Here is a 20954-nt window from a genome sequence, read left to right on the forward strand (position 1 = left end):
CCGATGCCTTTCTCCACGATATCGTGGGTAAACACCTGGTCCTTGTCCATTTTTTGATAACGGAGTACCCTCTATAGTGGTTTGAGAATGGCATTCATTAGCCCAATGTCTCCCTCTATGGCATCATGGGCAAATACCCGGTATTCTATTCCTTTGATACCTAGCTTTGTTAAACCCTCCTCCTATGGGGCAATTCCTCTTAAAATGTCCTGTTTCTTCACAATTGTAGCATGTTTTTGGCCTGGCATCTAAAGCCTGTTGTACTGCTGCCAAGACTTGTCCTTGTTCATTAATGTCTCTACATAATTTAATATATGTGTTTAAATCTTCATGTCTCCATGGTCTAATGACCTCTCTGCAGCAAAGATTTGCTTGGTCATAAGCCAGTTGTTTTATAAATGGCATTGCTTGTTCTGTATCCCCAAAAATTCTGGAAGCTGTTTGAATAAGCCTATCTACAAATTCAGCGTAAGGTTCATTAGTTCCTTGTATTACCTTAGATAATTGTCCTTGTAAATCTCCATGCCCCTGTAAAGTTTTCCATGCCCAAACCACATCTACAGCAATTTGTGCGTATATGCCAGGATCATATTCAATTTGTTGCTGTTGACCCTCATAAGGTCCTTTTCCTAACAACATATCTAGATTTCTTTGAGGGTAACCGGCTGCTGCATTTAGCCTAGCCGTCTCCATGCAAAATTCCTCATTGGAAACCTTCCATAACAAATATTGTCCTCCATTTAGCACAGATTTACACATACTAGCCCAATCTGCTGGCATCATGTCCAAGTTGGTAATGGATTCGACCATGCTTACAGTGAAGGGTGCTTGAGGACCATAGGTTGTTACAGCCTCCTTTAACTGCTTCACTGTTTTGAAATCTAAAGCACGGTGAATTCGCTGCCCTCCTGCCTGCTCAAGTACAGGGCATGCTAATCTTTGAGGTCCTGTCTCAGGATCCCATCTATCAACTACGGGGGTTGAGGGCCACTCAGCTATCTCCATAGGTGGAGCTGTTGGTTGAATTACGCCCTCTGGTGATAGAACGGTGTTAGTAGCAGCCTCCTGTTGTAGCTTTTTACCTAATAGCTGTTTCTCCTCTAAGCTTTCTTCCTTTAAGTTTTCTTCCTCTGTCTGACTAGCTCGAGAGACCTTCTCTTTTGCTTGATCTAAAATGTCTTTCTCCATGGTCTGAACCTGTAACTATTTACTTAACACTCTTTCAGTTTGTTTTTTTACTAATTTCTAATCTGTTATAAAGATAATGCAACCCAATAAGATAACACAAAACAAAACCGAAACAGAATGAAACAAAAACGGAACAAAAAATCGTTGTATCAATTTTCCTATTTTCTTGACATGTGCATTTGTGATCTATTTCTACCTCTTCTTCAGGGGCGAACAACTTCAAACCTTGAGCCAACCATTTTTCCCAGTCTGCCTGAGAAAATTCTAGGGATAGGCAGCTTGAAACAAAAACAAAACAAATCAAAACAAGAACACATTGTTTTTTAAAATGGTCACCCATTCTCTCGCCTTCCCTTAGGGGCGAGCAATTTCACTTACCCTGAAGCTTCAGACGTTCCCCGTACGGGCCACCAATTGCCACAGTCTGGCTGGGCACAAATCACGAGCCACTGAAGCAGGAGCAAACTTTATTTTTGAACTGCAAGAAAACACTTCACACATGCTCCCGGGGAATTCTCCCGAACGCCACGCAGCTCGTCCAGGAACCCGCAGCCGCAAATATCTCTCCTGGAAATCCCTCCCACTGCACTTCCCCAACCAATGGGAACTCTCAGGGAATCCCCGGGAATCCCCACGAGAACTCCAAAGTAGCGCGAGAACTCAAAAGTAGCGGCCGAGGCGGATAGTAATGCCTCGCCTGTCAACCAATACTGTTGGCAAAATGCCAGGGGCCATACAGACTCGGCTGTGGCTCTCAGCAGTGCTGAGCGGTGATTCTGGCAGGATGCAGAAGCTTAGAGGATCTGGGGCTGCCACACATGTCTGCAGACCGCATGCCAGGCACGGGACAAGGGACTGAGACTGATCAGTGCCTGAAGCAAGATCCCTGCCCAGGAGCTCCTGCCTGGGATCTGTGGTGATGGAGTGCGGGGGGTGAGTGCCTGAGAGCGGTCCAGCCCGGCCTGCTAGGTCCAGCATTTGCTGGAGCCAACAAAACAGCCCTGGAGTCTTTCAGAAGCCTCCAGACCTGCAGGGACTCCAGAGGGTGCCGTTGCAGGCTCTGAGAGATGGCATGCCATGCCCGGCTTGGAATGGGGACCTTCCTGTCACTCCTCATGTTTTAGACTGGGCCGTTTGGAGGCAGGGTCAGCACCCTGGTCGGAGGGCCCATGGAGAAGGTGGGCTGGCCGCTCCCTGCCTCCCTTCACCTGAGAGCTTTGAGCCTCTACTGATGGAGCAGTGCTGGGCAGCAGGTCAATGGGAAATGTGGAGGCCCAGTGCTGGTTGGACACCAGCTCCGCCCCCTGCTCAGCACCCCACTCAGCCCCCAGCTCAATACCCAACTGAGCACCCAGCTCAGCACCCAGCTCAACACCCAGCTCAGTGTCCAGCTCAACACCCAGCTCAGCACTCAGCTCAGCACCCAACTCAACACCCAACTCAGTACCCAATTCAAGTCCCTCTCTGAATTCACTACCAAGAAAGACTGCAGGGAGCTTGCTGACTTTCCCTGTTTTCCTCACCTAGAAATCAGGCTGCCAAATCTGCCATCAGGCTCTTGGATGGCCTGCCATAGCTGATGCCTGGGAGAGCACGTCACAAACCTGGTGCCCACTTACATGTACTCTAGTGCTATTTTGATTGTGAGCTAAGAACACGGTGGCAGAGGTGAGTCGGTTTGGAAATCTGTTGTGCTTTTTCTAGGAGTTGTTCTCTCTGACTCTCAGTATTTCCTCTACACAGAGGCTCTTTTTAAGTGGGGGTTTCAATCAACCAGGGAGGAAGCCCATGGGGTCCTGGGTGGGGGGACTCCTGGGTAGGTCTTAACCTCCTCTGCAGTGGCAGAGGCCTCTTGGGATTTGACCTGATGCTCAGGTTGCTAAGGGTGCTGGGAGGAAGAGAGGCGAGGCTCCTGGGGTGAGAGAGGGGCTCAGGTGCAGGAGCCCTGGGGAGGACTGGCGCTGTCCGAGTGGACATTGGCCTTTCCACAAGTCGGAACCCCCTGCCACCCGTGTTGAATTCTGCTTTCTGGCCTTTGACAGCAGCCATCTCCTCCCTCCTGAGCTGCACACAAGCCGTCCCCTGTAACACCTTAATAGCAAACTTAATTTCTGGCGATGATTTGCCAGGTGACACAACTCTCCTTTCATAGGAATTGGGTCTCAGCCAGAATGTTTCTTATGGTTTAACAGCACCAGACTCACGGTCAGGACTTGCAGGTGTGAAATACTTGCTTTTGTAATTTGGTAATTGACACTTTTACAACTGGCAAGGTGGGAGTGGGAAGGAGGGAGACGGTGGGTGAAACAGGGCCCTGAACAACAACGCTAGGGGACACTGGACCCTGCAAAGTTTTGTCCTAAGGGGGCTTGGGCTTATTGTATTCAAAAACATATAACAAATTTCAACTAACTTTTTTGCTCAAGGCAGGATTTTTATCTAAATTAGTTTTTCCTAAATATTAACTAATAAACAATCTAAAGTTCAAATCACGGATTCTTTCCTTGAAGATCACTTTGCTGTTGTCTCAAATAGCCTAAAGTACTCAACATATTGCTCTATTCCTAGTGGTTTTTAGAAATAGGTTGGGGGCTGTAGTTATTCAAAAATGAGAAAACCAAAGCGCAGGAAGGAAACATTTTTTTCTTAAAAAATGACGAGGTAGACTCGTTACAGCTTTTCTGCCCAACAAGAGCCTGCTGTGGTTTTCTGTAAGGAGTGCACCCTGGCCAGGCCCCTGGATGGCTCTCGCTGCTCCTGGGACGCCCTGGAGCTCCTGCCCACTTTCTCTCCCACTCAGTCTCTCCACCCATCTCTCCCCACCCATATCTCCACACCCAGCTCTCCCCCACCCATCTCCCCCCACTCAGTTCTCCCCCACCCATCTCCCCCCACCCAGCTCTCCCTACCCAGCTCTCCCCACCTAGTCCTCCCACACCCATCTCCCACCACCCAGCTCTCCCACACCCAGCTCTCCCCCACCCATCTCCCCCCACCCAGCTCTCCCCCACCCATCTCCCACCACCCAGCTCTCCCACACCCAGCTCTCCCCCACCCATCTCCCCCGACCCAGCTCTCCCACATCCATCTCCCACCACCCAGCTCTCCCACACCCAGCTCTCCCCCACCCATCTTCCCCCACCCAGCTCTCCCACATCCATCTCCCACCACCCAGCTCTCCCCCACCCAGCTCTCCCCCACCCATCTCCCCCTACCCAGCTCTCCCACACCCAGCTTCCCACACCCATGTCTCCCACATACACTCTTCAACCTTGCTTCTGCCTATAGACCACCAAAGGATGCCTTCCATCCACGCTGCTGAGGGACAGGAGGCATGTTGGAGCCCAGAGGACTCCAGAGGCCCTGCCGTGACAAGGAGGAGGGGCAGAAGGCCTGGGGGTGTGAGTTATTTCCTGGCAGCAGACTCCAAACAGACAAAACCATCAGAGATCTCTGGACAGCTGTCCAGGAAGAGAAGCTGGGACAACAAACAGCAGAACAAAACAGCAAAGCAAGACAGCCCGGCATGGCCTGTGGGTCAGAACGACTGTCCAACAGGTGTTTGGCAATCAATCAGTGGACAGGGGGTCACACTGAGAGCCAAACAGGTGGTCAGAGGCTGTTTGTGATCATGTGACATATATCTGGAATTCTGTCCACAATTCCTGGCTCAAAACCCCCTCACCAGGACAGGCCAGGGGAGCTAGAGGCAAATCCCAGGCCCTGCCGTCCTCCCACCCACAAACCTTTCCATCTTGAAGCTGGACATGAGAACCACCTCTGGCCCACTCTGGCAGAGGGTCATAAGCCCCCTCATTCCAGAGGGTCCTGCCTCATACCCTGGAAGAAGGTCCCTACACAAAGGGACCCAGAAGGACAGGTAATGGAGCCACCTGGCGGGTGCTCCCCACGTAGCCCATTAGCTCCTGCTCTGCACCCTTCCCCTGACCTCGCCCCATTAGATCCTGTTCTGCACCCTTCCCCTGACCTGGCCCATTAGATCCTGTTCTGCACCCTTCCCCTGACCTGGCCCTGTGCAACTCTGCATCTGAGACCTTCGTCTTGTCCTCTGTAATAATCCTGTCAATCAAAGTAGGCGCCTCCCCTGAATTCTGTGAGCCAAGGAACCAAGCCCAAGGAAGCAGCCTGGAGGAACCCTGACTTGTAGCTGGGCTTATGACTGGCATCTAAGCTAAGGGGAGGGGCAGTCTTGGGGACTGAGCCCTCCACCTGTGGAATCTGACACCATGACCAGAGGAAACAGGATCAGAGGCACCCCAGCTGGCGCCAGTGACTTCAGCTGTGATGGCTTCTTCCGGGTGAAACCTCGCTCACTTGGTGTGACGTTCTTTCTGTTGACCGTGGCGTGGCAGGAGAGGACAAGCAAGACACTGATGTATCCAGATGCATGTCTTATTTCCTTGATCCTATTAAGTTCTTGCATAACTACACTTTTCCTCTAGCAGCTAGCCCTGAGTGCACAGGCAGAAGTGACCGAGTCATCGTGAGCATCGAGGATTTCCCGTGGTGTACCATTTCTTTTCTAAGTGTGAATCTCACTGTATGGGACAGATTCCGAATAGCCGGGGCAGCTACGAACCATGCAGAAATGACTGTCATGTGCACTTAGCAACCTTCTGCTTCTTATTACCCTGAAATTCAAGCTCTGGAGCACAACATGTGGTTCTGAGCTGGGCTCTCTGTGCGGAGAAGACAAGGCACACACACACACCCACAACTCCCAGGTCCAGCCTGCTTGCATTCTGAGACGCCCGCAGCCACCCGAGGGAAGGGCGATTTTATTTTGTACGGTGACAGTTGAGCTCCCTTGGCCGGCTCATCTGCACACTCCGCCCTCCCTGTGACTTTAAATTGCTCAGCGAGTAACTCTGTCGGGCTTGTAAGCAGCAGTCAAGCAGGTGCCCCCCCGCCCACTGCTGCTCTGCCCAGCGCCCTGTCCTTCTGCCTGTGAGTCTGATTAGTCTCTGAAGGTGCGGGCTCTTGGGCTGCGGCTGTGTGGTAACCCCATGTGCCCTGCAGCACTTCTCACAGGGGTGGTGGTTGGCAGGTGCGGGCACTAGGACAGGAGGGGCAAGTGTCCTGGGGAGAGGAAGGGGCCAGGGCTCCCTCCTGTGGAGCTCCAACCCTGCTCAAGAAAGCCAATAGAGGTGGAGGGACTTGGTCAAGGAGTGGAGGGTTTGATTTAGGATGTGAAACAGGCCTCACACCAGTTTCTTTTAGGAAACGACATGGCAGCACTGGGTAGAGGGGATGGCGGTGAGACTTTCCCCACCCCTTGGCCTGGTGACACACAATGACGCTGGTTAAAGGAGTGCACTTCATCCCTGTGACCCATCAGATCCTATCACCTACTGTGTGCCTTCCAATGAACGCCATCAGCACCCCTAGTAAATAGCCCATTTTAAAAAGCAGATTGAGATGCATTTTATATTCCATTAAGTTCAGCTGCTTAAAGTACTCTATTGAATATTTTTCATGTATTTATGGGGCTATGCAACCCCATCCCTATAATCTAATTTGAATGTTTTTATCATCTGAAAAGAAGCACTGCACTGCCCCAGCCTCTTCCCATCTTCCCCTCCCCTTGCCTGCCGCTCCTTCCTCCAGCCTGGATACTCACTACCCTGGATTTGCCTCTCTAGATTTGCCTATTTTGGTAATTTTCTCCATATGAGTTCATATAGCATCTGGTCTTCCATGTGGCGTGATTCTCTGAAGTTTGTCCATGCTGGAGCAGCGTGGTGCGGTCACGCGGGTGAGCCGTCCCTCTCTGTTGCTGAATGGCATCGCACCGTATGGACAACCACTTGGTTTATTGGCTTATCAGCTGATGGACCATGGGGATGTTTCTGCATTTTGGATATTATAAATAGTGCTGTTAGGAACATACAGGTGCCAATATTTATGTGAATGTACGTTCTTGTTTCTTCTGGGTACATATCTGGGAGTAGGATTTCTGGGTCACATGGTCACTTCCTCTTATCATTTTGAGGAACTACCAAACTGCTTCCCAAAGTCGGCCCCATCTTCCATTTCCACCGGCAGCGTCCAAGGTTTCCTCTCTCTCCACCATCCTTCCCAACAGTCTTCTTTCATATCATATCCACCCTGGAGAGTACAAAGTGGACCTCATGTGGTTGTGATTTGCAATTCCCTGATGGCTAATGCAGGATGGTCCCCAGATAGCTGTCACCAGCCCTGGTTCCCTCAATGTCTTCTTGCTCATAGTTTTCAGAAGAACTGTAGAACATGTTAGGAATACAACATCCCAAGATGGGAGAGGAAGGACTGTCTGGGACAGTGGGCTTGGTCCCTCTCTCCCCAAAGGCAGGAAGCTCTTCAATGCTGTAGCCCAGCAAATCATCTTCCCTGAGGTGCATAACCCAGGCAGGCCACCTTTGGGTCTCTCTGCCACAGAGTAAGTGGGTGCACAGAGGAGACTCCAGCTTTCCCCAGCCTTGGGGTACCAGCTATTTATGAATGCCAGGCTTCTTTTCTCCCTGGCTGCCTACCCGTAACAAATCTGCTCTTCAAAACATGTGCACGTGTGTCCTATCTGACCAGGTCTGAGCAGAGAGTAGAACTGGGGCTCAGGATGCAGGGGGGAGAGAGTGGACCTCCTCCTATTCCTGGTGGTTGGCACAGGGCTGACCCTGCTGTCCTGATGCAGCGGGAGGTCTCCATTGGACTGGTTATTAGTGAGCCTGTGCCACAGCTCATGGTGTTGAAATCTTTTCGCATGCTTAGTTAGCCACTGTCTATCTGCTTTGGAGAAATGTCTTTTCAAAAATCATTTGGATATTTTAAAATTGGATTGTCTTTTTACTATGGAGTTTTGAGTTCTTCATATGTATTCTGCATACAAGTTTCTTATCAGATATGTAATATTTTCTCTGAGTCAATAGGTTGTCTTTTCTTGCTGGCATCCTTTGAATACAAAAGTTTAATTTTGATGAAGTTCAACTTTTCATTTGTGCTTTTAGTTATGTATCTAAGAAAACATCACCTGACTGACCTCAAATAACAAAGGTTTATGTGCGTGTTGTCTGCTCAGAACTTTATAGTCCAGCTTTGACATTTAAGCCTATCATCCACTTTCAGCCACAGCCTGTATATGGTGTGAGGTAGGGTCCAACTTCATGCTTTTGCATGCACCTCACCAGTGGTCCCATCACCATTTGTTCCAAAGACTATTCCAGTGAATTGTGTTGGCCTCTTTGTCAAAAGTCAATTGGCCATTAAGTCTTCTGGACCCCAAATTCCATTGACCTATAAGTCTACCCTCAAATGCCCTATTTCAGAAAAATCATTGTATTCACTATATTATGCATATAGAAAAAGCATACATTTTAAATGTATGATTTTGATTAACTTTTTGCAAACTGAACATACCTGTGTAGCCAACATTCAGAAATGTAACATTATTAGTACCTTGCAGCCCCCTGGAACCCTTCCTAGCACTGACCACAAAGGTGACCACTCTCCTGACCAATCAGCACAGATTGGCTTTTCCTTTTTTGGATTACATACAAATGGAACCACACAGCACGTACTGTCTCCTGTCTGTCTTCTTCCCCCTGTGTTATGCTATGAGGTCCGTCCATGCTGCTGTGTACAGCAGTTGCTCATTCACTCTCACTGATTCCATTATCTGGAATTGTGGTTTCTGCTTATTCATTCTGCTGTCGATGGCATTGGGTTGTTTCCACGTTTTGGTTCTTGGGAGCAGAACCCCTTTTCAAAGTCGCTGCACAAGTTTACACCAAAATAAGAGCATCTCCTTATCAAAAGACATTCACAGAGTGAAAGGTCCATAGGGAAGAAGATGTTTGCCATACGTACAGTCCCCTCAGAAAAAAGCAAAAAAAAAAAATCTTACAAATCAACAACTAAATCGAGACAACCCAGTAGAAAAGCAACACGGAATGTGAGAGAGAATAAGGGCCAAAACCACATGGACAGTTCTCAACTTCATCCATCACCAGGGACCTGCCACGGTGTGACAGGTCACCCATGGAGTGGTGCAGGTGTTAGTGAGAATGTGCAGACTGGAAACTCCCATGCACTTCTTTCAGGAGGTTAGAACAAGTACATTAGCCTTTCAAAGTTTGCTCATGTATCACCACGAGATTTTTCACTATTAGGTGATTGTGCAGCCCCCAATTTTAAAGTGAGTGGGGGTACAAGCCTGTGGGGGCAGCACCATCCACCCCATTTTGTTACATAATGCAGACCCCATGGCTTCCACCTGGCTCTATGCTCACCCCCACCCCACCCGGGATTCACCGCCTGCTCTTGGCCTGGGATCAGGTCTTGGCTCTGCAAACAGGGTCTTGCTTGCTGGCAGCCTGCACTGGGCTTTGCTGAGGCTTCAGTCTGCCTGTGGGTCATCATCTGTGGAGACCAAGAACTGGGCACAGGAAGCCAAAGCAGAGACTGGAGTGGCCCTGGGGAATGGGGAGGTGAGAGCCAGAGGTCTTGGGGGTGGGCACAGAGGTTGAAGCCTAGATTCAGTTGCCTTCCTCAAAGAACACATTGACCATTCATTGTCCATTCTGTTCTCAGTCAATGGCATGTGGGTGGAGTGGAGTCCATCCCTAGTTCCAGGATGCTGAGGTGACTAGAAAATGACCACACCAAGATTATCCCTCCCTGGCCACAGAGACAGGCACAGGAGTGTGACTAGGGCTCCCGTGGTGCAGTTGGGGGGAGTTGTTTTTTCCACAGATGAGGCTGGAAAGAGAAAGCTCTGGGGTTGGGGGGGTGGTTAGTCAGCTTTTTTTTTTGCTGCTGTGATCAAAAGACCCAACAAGAATAATTTTAGAGGAAGAGAAGTTTACTTGGGGGCTCCTGGTTTTGAGGGTCTCAGTGGACTCCACAGCTCTGAGATCCAGGTGAGGCGGAGCATCATGGGAGGGCGTGGTGAAGGAAAGTGGCACCAGAAAACAGAGCGAGATGAGAGCTCTCCTCACCACCCCCAAATACCAACCCCAAAGGCAGACCTCCAGGGACCCAGCTCCTCCAGCCACACCCCCCACCTCCAGGTCCCCCCCAGTTAACCCCTGTCAGGGTTAGCATACTGATCAGGTTCAGAGTCTTGCGCTGTGTCACACAGGAGCTTTGGGGGACACCCCACATCCAAACCGTGACAGGCGGACATCTTGCTAGTCGGAGGGGGCTTGTCTTTGAAAGGAGACAGACCGCAGAGTAGAGAAGCAGGGGAGGCCAGGTCCAGTGACAGTGCTGGACTGCCTCGTCCCCTTGGTGCTGAGGAGCAGGCTGCCCCTGGGTCTGTCAAAGAGGGAGTCAGCACTTTTCCTCTTTCACAAGAAAGCCAGTTTGTGTTGATTTATCCCACCAAAATAAATCTGAGTAGTTCCACAGGCAAGGACAGCATGTGCACGTGGCTTGCCGGGGAGCTACAAGATTTAAGGAATGGGTCACGTGGGTGGGAACGGAGACAAGGGCAACAGACAAGGGGCCCCAGCTCTGCTCTGTGCAGCGAAGCTGTGCATCTGTCTGCTTTGCATGTTGGGATTCCATAGAAAATTTCACAAGAAAATCAGATTTTTCTCTAAAAAAATTATGCACCATTGGGTGAGAGAATTAACAGATAACAGCAATAACAATAAACACCAGCCTGGGATTTTTTTCTTAGAATGAAGCCTGTATGTCTGATTTGCCTGTCCTGTGACATACCTGGGGTCAGTTTCTAATACTCCAAGACTTCTCTGATGAGACTGTGGTAAAAGTTACTAATGTGAAATTTTTGGTATTAAATTGTAACATGTAATGTTGTTCATAATTTGATGAAGCAATATTTCCCAAATGATCAATGCCTGGGAAAGATCCATTCAAAGTGCCAGATACATTCATGGATTTTTATGGGACAGACTTGCAAAATTCATCCATGTGATTTCAGTTTCCATGTTGCAACTGACCCTTAAGAAATGACAACTACAGAGTTTTGGTGTAGTATCAAGGGAGAGCCACAGAGCCATCAAATTCCTCCTTCCTTTTCCTTAAATATCTGAGGCCAATTTTCTTCATATTTTTCAACTAAAAGAACATATCATAACTGCTGCAGTCTGGCTGGGCACAAATCACGAGCCACTGAAGCAGGAACAAACTTTATTTCTGAACTCCACTAGCACGATCCACACACGCTCCTGGGAACTCCTCCCGAACCCCACGCGGCTTGTCCAGGAACCAGCAGCTGGAAATATCCTCCGGAAATCCCTCCTCCTGCACTTCCCCAACCAATGGGAACTCTCCGGGAATCCCCACGAGAACTCCAAAGTAGCGTGAGAACTGCAAAGTAGCGGCAGAGGCGGATAGTAATGCCTGGCTTGTCAATCAATACTATTGGCAAAATGCCAGGGGCCATTCTGACTGGCTGTGGCTCTCAGCACATAACAGTTGGAATGAAGAGGCAGAAGTGAGAATATAGCTGTCCTGTTTTAAACTGACCGCTGAGGGTTTAAGGGCAGGGCGCAGTGGTGCTCCCCCATAATCACAGCTGCTCAGGAGGTTGAGGCAGGAGGAGTAACTTAGCAAGAGCTGTCTCAAAATCAAGTTGAAAAGGGGCTGGGGATGTAGCCCAGGGGCAGAGCACTTGCCTAGCATGAGTACGGCCCTAGGTTCAATCCCTAGCACCACACCAAAAACAACACAAAACAAACAAAAAAACCCCAATATTTATGGAAATGTAAAATAATGCCTCTTTTCATGACTTTTTTCCTTTGGAAAATATAGTTGTTTCTCATACATACCTTTAAAGGTTAGTATGTATTAAGTTTTATTATTTTAAATGAATTAATAGATAACTATTCAGCCAATTTTTGTTTTGATTTCTAATGGAATAAAGGTCAGTAGATCTAACCCAGGTAAATAAAAGTCCTTTGGGATCCTTGATAACGTTGAAGTATGTAAAAGGATCTGGAGGCAGCCTTGTTTGAGCCTGGCTGGTCAGTGGGCAGCTGGGTGTTTAGCTCATAAGCACACAAATGAGAACGCAACTGCCAATCATAGAGAGTGGCAGGCAAAGGGCCAGGTGCCGAAACAGGCACTGGGGCCTAATGGGAATGGAGGTGGAGGCAGAGGTGGCTTAAGCTGAGATCTGAGGGAGTGCCCCGGGTGAGTCTGGCATGAGATGGGGCAGGGGCCAAATCCTGTAGGCTGTTGCAGAAATTGCGAAGTTTGGGGTATTTTGTCCTAAGTGCATACTAGTGACCATGATAGGAGTTACTATCACATAATCAGACTTGACTCTGTAAAAGGTCACTGATTGTCCTGTGGAGGAAGGATTGGGAGGGGACAAGAAGCCAGGTGAGACAGGCTACGGTGATGGTCTAGGTGGGAAGGAGGGAGGCAGCTGTGGACATGGAACCACCTGGGTGGAATGGAGCAGGGGAGGGTGCCTCCACCAGAGCTGTCCTGCCCCTGTGCTCAGGGACCCCAATCCTAGGTGTCTCGAAGACTAAGCATCCACCACACCAATGTTATAGACACCCTGGGTCTGTGAGTATTTGTGTGCATGCGCGTGACTGAATTGCCATCCTGCCTTGTACGGTTTTGCTGGGGAGAGATTGATGAAGCCTCTCTCAGAGCTCCACCTTGTGGACAGTGGTGGAAAGGGTTTTTGTTTGGTTGGTTTGGGGTGTTGTTGGTTTAACCACTGGAGAAACAGCAACAGCAACTTAAGATACCGAGTTCTCCAGGAGGTTCACCAGCTATCAGCCATCCCAGGTCCTTCTAGGACAAGAGGTGTGATATGAACACATTTCAACACAGTTAAGTTTAAACCCGTTCTCTGAAAATAACTGTTCGAATTCATTCAAACGTGATCCTCTCTGATGGCTTTTTAACACAGTTATTTCCTAAAGTCACCTTTTATTTAGATAGCTCCTGATGGCTGCTGGTACCTTTTGTTTTTATGCCAAAATGTGCTCCTCTGTCACTGCCATTTTCTCCTGAGGTGGGGTGGCCTTTTGCTCTGGCGTCAGCCTGCGGGCAGTGGTGTTACCTGCCTTTGTCCACTAGGTGGCCTCCCCTGAGGCCGGGCTTTTCTGCTGCATTTTCTGTTGTGTCACCTGTGCCCTCAGCTGGGCCTTGGCTACTCCTTACTGGTCTGTCGCTCTGGGCTCCTCAGGAGGCCCTCCCACTGCAGGACTGACTTCTCCGGGTGTTGGGAAGTCCCCTGGGGTGAGGCAGATCCCTCTCTCGCCCAGAGAACGACAGGTTAGGGTTATCACCTTAGTTCAGCACAATGCTGTCATAACGAGGGAAACCCAGCCTTACCTTCTCCTCGTGGTGTCTGGGCTCCTTGCAGCTCTCTGCCACCTGGCTGGGTTCCCCAGTGTTGGTCCAGGCCTTGTGCCTGGCCCCCAGCTCTGGCCGAGGGCTTGGGGTGGGAAGAGCTTTTCTCCTCTCTCCCGGGCCTGCCTCCTCCCCCAGCATGGGCAGGGGAATGCCTGCCATGGTTCAGTCGAGTTCACCTCGGGCTTCCCCCTGCCTCCTGGCTATCTTTCCGGCCTCCCTGCGGGGCTCGTGGACTTGAGGGACACTGGGATCCTCAGGTCAGCATCAGGTTGGCTCTCTGCCTGCCTGGTCTTCTCTGTATGTGACCCCACCGCAGGCCGTCCTGTGACCCACTCTCTGTGACTCCCGGGTGTGTTTATCTGCTCTAGATGCTCCTGATCCCTCCTCTCAGCTCCCTGTGTAGTGAAGGACATGAACTTGGCATTTCCTTCCCTCTGAGCCTGCTGTTCCCTTCCTGCGCCCAAACACAGCGAAGGTGTGACCTACCCCGGCTCCCACTGGAGCCTGGACGTCCTTCCAGACCCCTGCTTCCCTCTCTCTGGCACCTTGGCCTGTCCTGCCTTCTCTGCTGTCACCGACAGGTGTTCCATCTGCGTGAATTACCAGCCCTCTGCTCTGGCCATCACTGGCCCCACCACTGGGACGGCCGCCCAGCTGGTCTCTACATCTGTCTGGGCTCTTGCTATTCTGTTTTCCACACTGAGGCACCTTTCAAAATGCAGATCTTCTCAGGCCTCTTAGAATCTTCCCAGGCACCTCAGCACCATGGTCTGAGGCTGCTCTCCAGAGCCTTCTCCTCCTCCTTCTCTACAGCCTCCTCCTCCTTCTCTCCAGCCTCCTCTTCTCCAGCCTCCTCCTCCTCCTCCTCTCCAGCCTCCTCCTCCTCCTCCTCTCCAGCCTCCTCCTCCTCCTCTCCAGCCTTCTCCTCCTGCTCTCCAGCCCAGCTCAGCAGCTGCTCCAGTTCCTTCACCCCGTCTGCTCTCCTAGGTGCCTCTCCAGGCCTCCAGATCCTCCTGGGAGACGCCTTTCTTGGCCATCAGTCCTGAACTCTGAGAGGACATGTCCAGAGTCCCTTCCCTTGGAATGCTCACCGGGTTTCCAAGTGTATGTCCACTAAAGTGGGTTAGTGCCATCTAAGAAGAGCCCAGGTGCTCGAGGAGGAGAAGAAGGGGTGTCTGACTCACTCCCCGCATTTCCCAGAACCCCACAGTGCCTGGCGCAGGGGAATGCTAAGCCACCTGGTGGAATGAGCCAACAGCTGGTCTAGTCTCCAAGGCCTGAAGGCTATTGCGACATTTGACGTAGGTGTCCATAGTGTGTTACCTGAATCAAGGTCACAGTGTGGCCAAAGGTTGCACAGATCTGGACAGTGTGACACCAGCTTCTCTGTTACTTCTGCAGGGTGAGGTGCAGGGAACCTCAGGTCTGTTGTCCCTGCCCTGGTCTTACCTGGCCTGTGACACAGGTGAGCATGTACTGGAAACATGATCCATGCTGTTCCTTGAAGAACAAGTAATGATTTGGGGGCAGGGGGACATAATAATCTAATGTTAATATTTACAGAAGAGAAATATTTGCCATCTCCTCCAAGCTCCATTAAAGACACAGTTGGTTTAGGTCACTATTCAGAAAAATTAATATCTCCATCTTCAAGCAAATAATTTTCTCCTGCTTTAAGTCTGAGAAGGTAAAAGGACAATTTGAGTCATTTTTCTCAAAACACAGAAGTTCAAAGTGAGGAAATTTCTAGCTTCTTCTAAATAGTATAGCTTCACCTCAAAAAAATGCGAGTTTTGCTGGGTGCCCTGTTTATAAGAGGAAAACTCATCTTCACCAACATTGACATACAAAGTGATTAATACCCTTACATATCATAATTATTATATCTTTACATATAAAACATAGGTACTTAATCTTTCCTGCATTATTTTACTTATTTATAGACTTGTTCTGGGAATAATTTAACAGAGATTACAACAACATAAAAAATATGGCAAACTGACATAAATTATGAACAGATTAAAAATTCAAAGGGAAATAAGGGCAGAAACAGAATATGGTAACAGGGGTGAGCTGCTTTACAAATGCCTTTTGTGGGGTCTATGCTGCTGCCAGGGACCTACTGGTCACCTACCAACAGCCATTCTGCTGTCCTCTGCAGACCTTGACTTTGTTCTTTGCCCAGTGTCTGGTGCTCAGTCCCAGAGGATGAGCAGGATTGAGCTAAGGGCTGTGGGCCTCCTAGCTAGGCCATTCTTGTAGAAAGGAATGACCTCATTGTCCGAGGCTCCTGTGAGATCTCTTAGAGTTAAGTGCTTCTCACCAGTGCACTTAATGTGATTCCTAATTCTGCTCCAAGCTTTCCAGCTGTCAACACCAAGAGGGACATTGAGTAAGTAACAACCCAGTGTTCATTAAACCCTCACAGGCCAGCAGCTCAGCAAAAGCAACATGGCTACGTCTAAGACCAAGTAAGACCAGGGTCTGTAGGGACTCACTCATTTATCTGATGTGTTAAAATCCCAAATGAAAACACTGATGATAAAGACAGTGTAATCAGCAATCCAAGCCAAATTGGCTTTCTCTTTTGAAATAATTTATTACTCACCTTGAAGTTTCATTTTCTGCATGTTCCTTAAGTTAAACATTGTTCTGGAGCCAAATGAAGATGCACTTAATAATTAATGTGGACAACGAGTGCAGAAAAGTCGTGCTTTGGAAACTGACCCTTGGTTTCCAAATTCCAAGCCCTAAGTCTGTGAGTTGTCGGACCAGCAAGGTCTAGGTGGTTCCCAGGGACATCTTCTAGAAAGAATATGTGTGACTCCATCTCTTCAAAACATAGGAAGGCATTTAACAGAACAGAGGGACCCCATGCTTAAAAGAACCGTTTTCCTCTGTAAACACTGACATGAGAGGTTTTATTTTTATCCAGGATCTTATTTTACAGAGAATAAGACATGCCTCAGTTTTTGTTTATTGATATCATTAATATTTGTCTTATGAAAAAGAAACAAATTCAACACTGGAAAGAATGCAGCAAAACCGCGATGGAAAGAGGGTGTGTCCTGGCCGGCTCTCCTTGACCACTTGGGGCCCGTGCACCTGGCCAGAGTGACCAGCCCACCAGGAGGAGCTCCCTTTAAGCCCAAGGAGCCCGTTTACCATTTGAGGACAAGAACTCGCCCACGTGGGCAGGTGAGCGTGTCCTTGGAGGGGAATGGTCCCCCTGCCAGGAGTCTCCGAGAAGGCTTGTGTTCTTGCCATGACTGAGAGGAGATAATGTACTGCTGATGACGTCACCCCCAAATGGAAGCTGGCTGCCTGCTCCTGTAGTCCCCATGAAGAACCACAGCAGAAGAGGAACTTGGAAAGAGCAGGCTCAGGAGAGGCATCCTATCGTCCTTGGGTGAAAGGAAGGTGTGAGGTTAAGGAGCTGAGGGTCCGCTGGGAAGACCCTGGTGCCAGAGCTGTCTCTCTATGATGCCAATGCCGATGGCACTGCGGTGGGGGGACTTAGCAGGGAGAAAACCAAAGGCTACTTGTAGTAATTTCTATGGGGCTCATGACGGGAATGTAGAAATCACCCATGCCCACCCTGGCTTTTGCACTCCAACAGTTCAGAGACTTAGACTTTATTGCACAACCTGGTTTTCTCTTTAGAAAAAGGGACCAGTCCCATTCCAGGTGATGGTGGCCTCTCTCCACTTGGTTCTGATTGCCATCTCCAGGGGAGAGAACCTTCTTCCGGGTCTGTGTCCGTCTTCACGTCCGCCCCTCTCCCAGTGATGGGAGTGTGTATCTGGGGGAAGGAACACCAGCGTCTACCCCAATCCATGCACACCCTCCCCGAGGAGGCCAGGACAGAGGGAGAAGAGAGAGGCTGGGCAGGAGGTGGGCCTGGGGGCTGTGGCCTTAGAGCTGGGGAAGTGGAGGGAGGCCCACACCCACCTCGGAGGACTCTGGGGAGTCGCATGGGTTAATGTGAGGGGAGCTTTCAACACAGGGCCCAGAACAGAATGTGTGGGCTGCCTGCGAGCTAATAAAAACACCGTGGCTTCCTCAAAGAGGAAAGTTAAATTAGAAATGGCAATATATTTTAAGGAACATCTTGTCAATGTCACCCTAAATTAAATGGGCTAATATGTGTTTTTCACAAAGAAAAAGAATTAGAAGCTGCACAGATAAGATGGTCACTCGGTTACTTTTCCAAGTCAGTGACAGTGATGGAGGATGATGTAATGCCAGGATACGGTGCCCAGTGCTGACTGGGATATGGCCAGGCTCCAGAGAGAGAGCCAAGGCTGCCCGATACAGACTCCAGCCTGCCTGCTTCAGGACCGTGTCCGAGGGCCAGTGCACGACAGAGTAATGAGGAGGACCTCATGAGGATTGTGGGGACTGTGCCTCATCCCCCGAGGGCTTTCCTGTGGCCAGCCAGACTCTGGCCCAGGGCAAGCCCTCCAAGGTGCCTTCTGAGCTAGTCTGAACAGAAATGCACCCCTAGTTTGTCTGATCTTGTCACTGGATGATCACCTGATGTCTGGTTGTGACACAGAATCGGCCAGTTGGAACTCCCTCTCCCCACTTTTCCCCTTCTCTTCTTTTTTTAATGTCTCTCCTCAGGCATTACATACTGCAAAAATAAAAAGTCCTGGACAAGGCTGTTTGAAAAGTTGCCTCTTTGCCCTTTGTGTTTTCTCGTACCTAAGTTGTTTGTTTCTCTGTGTTTTCCTACTGCGCCCCCTTCCTTTTCCAGGGTGTAGAATGCCCACATTAAAGGCTGGGTTTAGACCTGTGGGATTGTGCCAGGCTTCCTTTCAGGACTGAGCCCAAGCGCTTTCCTGCAGAGCCAGTGTGACTACCTCACAGGTGTTAATCAATGGCCGCTGCATCTCTGTGGGCCCAGCAGAGCCCACAGGCCCAGGTCTGAAGTGCTCACCTACTGTAAGATGCGCGGGCCTCCTCTGCGAGCGCTGACCACTGTAGAGGTACAGATCAAAGACACGCTCCATTTTCCAGTCTGATAAGAGCTGCCTGTTTGTGCAAAAAAGGACGCTGCAGTTTCCATTGATGTTACACAGCCAGATGGGAAATCTGGGGGTCTTCAGCATGCTGCCCACCTGGAGGGGAGAGGGGCAGGAGAGGAAATGTGGGCCTCACCACCCCGCAGAGGCAAGGCACCATCACTTGGAGGCGCTCTCTTTCTCTGTGTGTGTGTGTGGGCGCGTGTGTGCGTGTGTGCACACCTGCGCGGGGTGGTGTGTGTTGTGTTGTGAGGCCCAGCCTGAGTGGACCAGCTTGTGTCCTCAGGCAGGATTCTGCATTTCTGTGGGGCAAGGGGGATGCTGCAGTTTCTCTCTAATGGATTATATTCTCAAACTGCTTTTGGTGGCCTCGTGGAGGGGTGGAGGAGTCTTCATTTGGATTTAAGGCGAGGTAAAGAACAGCACAGGATGGGAGTGCAGGGTGGGGTCAGAGAGCCGTGACTCTGTCACTGAGGAGGGCCTCTGCTCTGTTCCCAAGACAGGACAGCATTTCATTCAGCAGGTGGCCAGGTGTCTGCTCACCACTTCAGCTGCACAAGAGAGACGCTTAGCAGGCAGGAGAAAGCTACGGCAGGAGAAAGCTACGGCTACGTGGCCACAGACCACAGCACACGCAGCAGGCTCCCGGCTACTCTAGCTGGGAAGGTGTCCTCGAGGGCGGCGTCTGGTCATACCCCACGTGACACCAAGTTCACTGGTTTAACCAGCTTGTTTTCTGTTTCTTCCAGGTAACTGTCAGTTCCTGAATTCCCACGGCTGGTGACTAGACTCACACACCAGCACACGGTGGGGCCAAGGAGCAGGAGCAGTGGCCCGAGTATCAGTGGCCCCTGCAGGTACCAGGATGTGGCAGTGTATTTCTATAAAAAAATAGTTACATTTTGATTAAAGACTTGGGGAAACACCTATTTTGAAAAAGACTTCCTTCAGAATTCATAAAAACAATTTTTTAAACGTTAAGGACAATCTAGCTTCTACTTAAAGAGATAAACAATGAGCTACAGAGAACCCCATGATTTCCACACGGTGACCAGAAGTTTCAAGACCTCCTTCCCCACCCCCTCTAGCTTGGTCCTATCCTACAACGGAAGGACCCAACATTGCCATTTTGTTTGTTTTTTTTTTCTTCTCAGTCCTCAGAGTTTACTCTTTGTTCAGGAACAAATTCTATTTTATAGAATATCCAGCTTTGGAAAATTATTACATGCTCTGTAAACCCAAGTATTAAAGGCTAATAACTTGACATTTTGATTTCTCAATAGTTCTGTTCAAATTCCTTCATTTTCTTCTGTTCATGCTCTTCAGTTGTGGGTGAGTGGATGAATCAGAGAGGCTTTCGTCTTTAAGCATTTTGCTTTTAGCTACCAGAGAAAGATTCTATTACCGTGCTTTAAGGAAACGACCTTAGCTTTAGTTGGTGGTCTTAGAACCAGCACCTCAGTCAGAACGTGCTCCTGGTGGGTGCTCCTCTCCTCCTCCTGGCTGAGGCCCACTGAGTGTCTGACATACCCACATATTCAGTGGGCATGGGTGTGGGTGTGGGCCTGGGGCTGGTCAGAATGCAGCAGCATGTGCTGCTGAAGCTGCCCCTGGTCCAGCTCACTTGAAACTTGTCGTCAGGAACACAATAAGCCACCTTCTTAGGTTTCTTGCTGCTCTCCCTACATTAAGATCATGTATAATCAAAACACAACAAAGGACATGGAATTGCTAAGGTTGGAAAATGTGGATAAACTGGGAGATGGAGGGAGGGCTGTTTGTCACCAACTGTCATTCCACTGGAATTTCAGGTGGACATTCTGGCTGGCTTCAAATCAATGGAAGTCCCTGTACATTATGCCTGGATGGATGAAATAGAACATGCACTTACGGAACATCATTTCATAGAATGATCATAAGGAGGTGAACTTCCACGGCACCTCTCCAGGCCCACATCCACGCACTGCCACCTCAGGCCACAGCTTCTTTCCTGAACTCAAAGTTACCCCAGATATTGTTCAAGGAGGAGGAAAATGAAGTAGTCCAAGTACAGCCACCTCCGGCCCCCCATGGTGACCAGCTGTCCCCTGAGCAGGCAGACTCCATGGCTACCTGGGGAGATGTGGTGGAGAGGAGACTGTCATCTGGGACCGTCATGGTGCGTGGGGAGCTAACTCCCTGAGGGGGCCTGAAGATGACCATGAGAATACACCTGGCTTACGCCAGTCCTGCAGAAACCAACAAAACACCTCTTGCCCCAAGCCAGTCAGACATGGCCCCTCACATGAGCAGTTGGACTGAAATTTTCCATTCTAATAATTTGTATTGCTGGATAGACACCGTTTACCAGCTACTCCCAAAGCAGGATCCAAGTATGTTTTATTGGTGAGATTCCAC

General features: G+C 49.7%; 1 protein-coding gene across 1 annotated transcript in view; it reads right to left on the reverse strand.

Moving 5' to 3' along the window:
- Window positions 1-17189: 17189 nt before the first annotated feature.
- The window catches only part of Mindy4b (MINDY family member 4B), a 28688-nt gene continuing 24923 nt past the window's right edge, over window positions 17190-20954 (reverse strand). Inside the window, exons 11-12 of the mRNA XM_027933680.2 lie at window positions 18473-18653; window positions 17190-17332 (exon numbers count right to left, since the gene is read on the reverse strand). Of these exons, the coding sequence (XP_027789481.2) occupies window positions 17190-17332; window positions 18473-18653 (324 nt within the window). The remainder of the gene's footprint in view (window positions 17333-18472; window positions 18654-20954) is intronic.

This window comes from Marmota flaviventris, chromosome 8 (genome assembly GCF_047511675.1).
Source record: "Marmota flaviventris isolate mMarFla1 chromosome 8, mMarFla1.hap1, whole genome shotgun sequence".
Classification (NCBI taxonomy): Eukaryota; Metazoa; Chordata; class Mammalia; order Rodentia; family Sciuridae; genus Marmota; species Marmota flaviventris.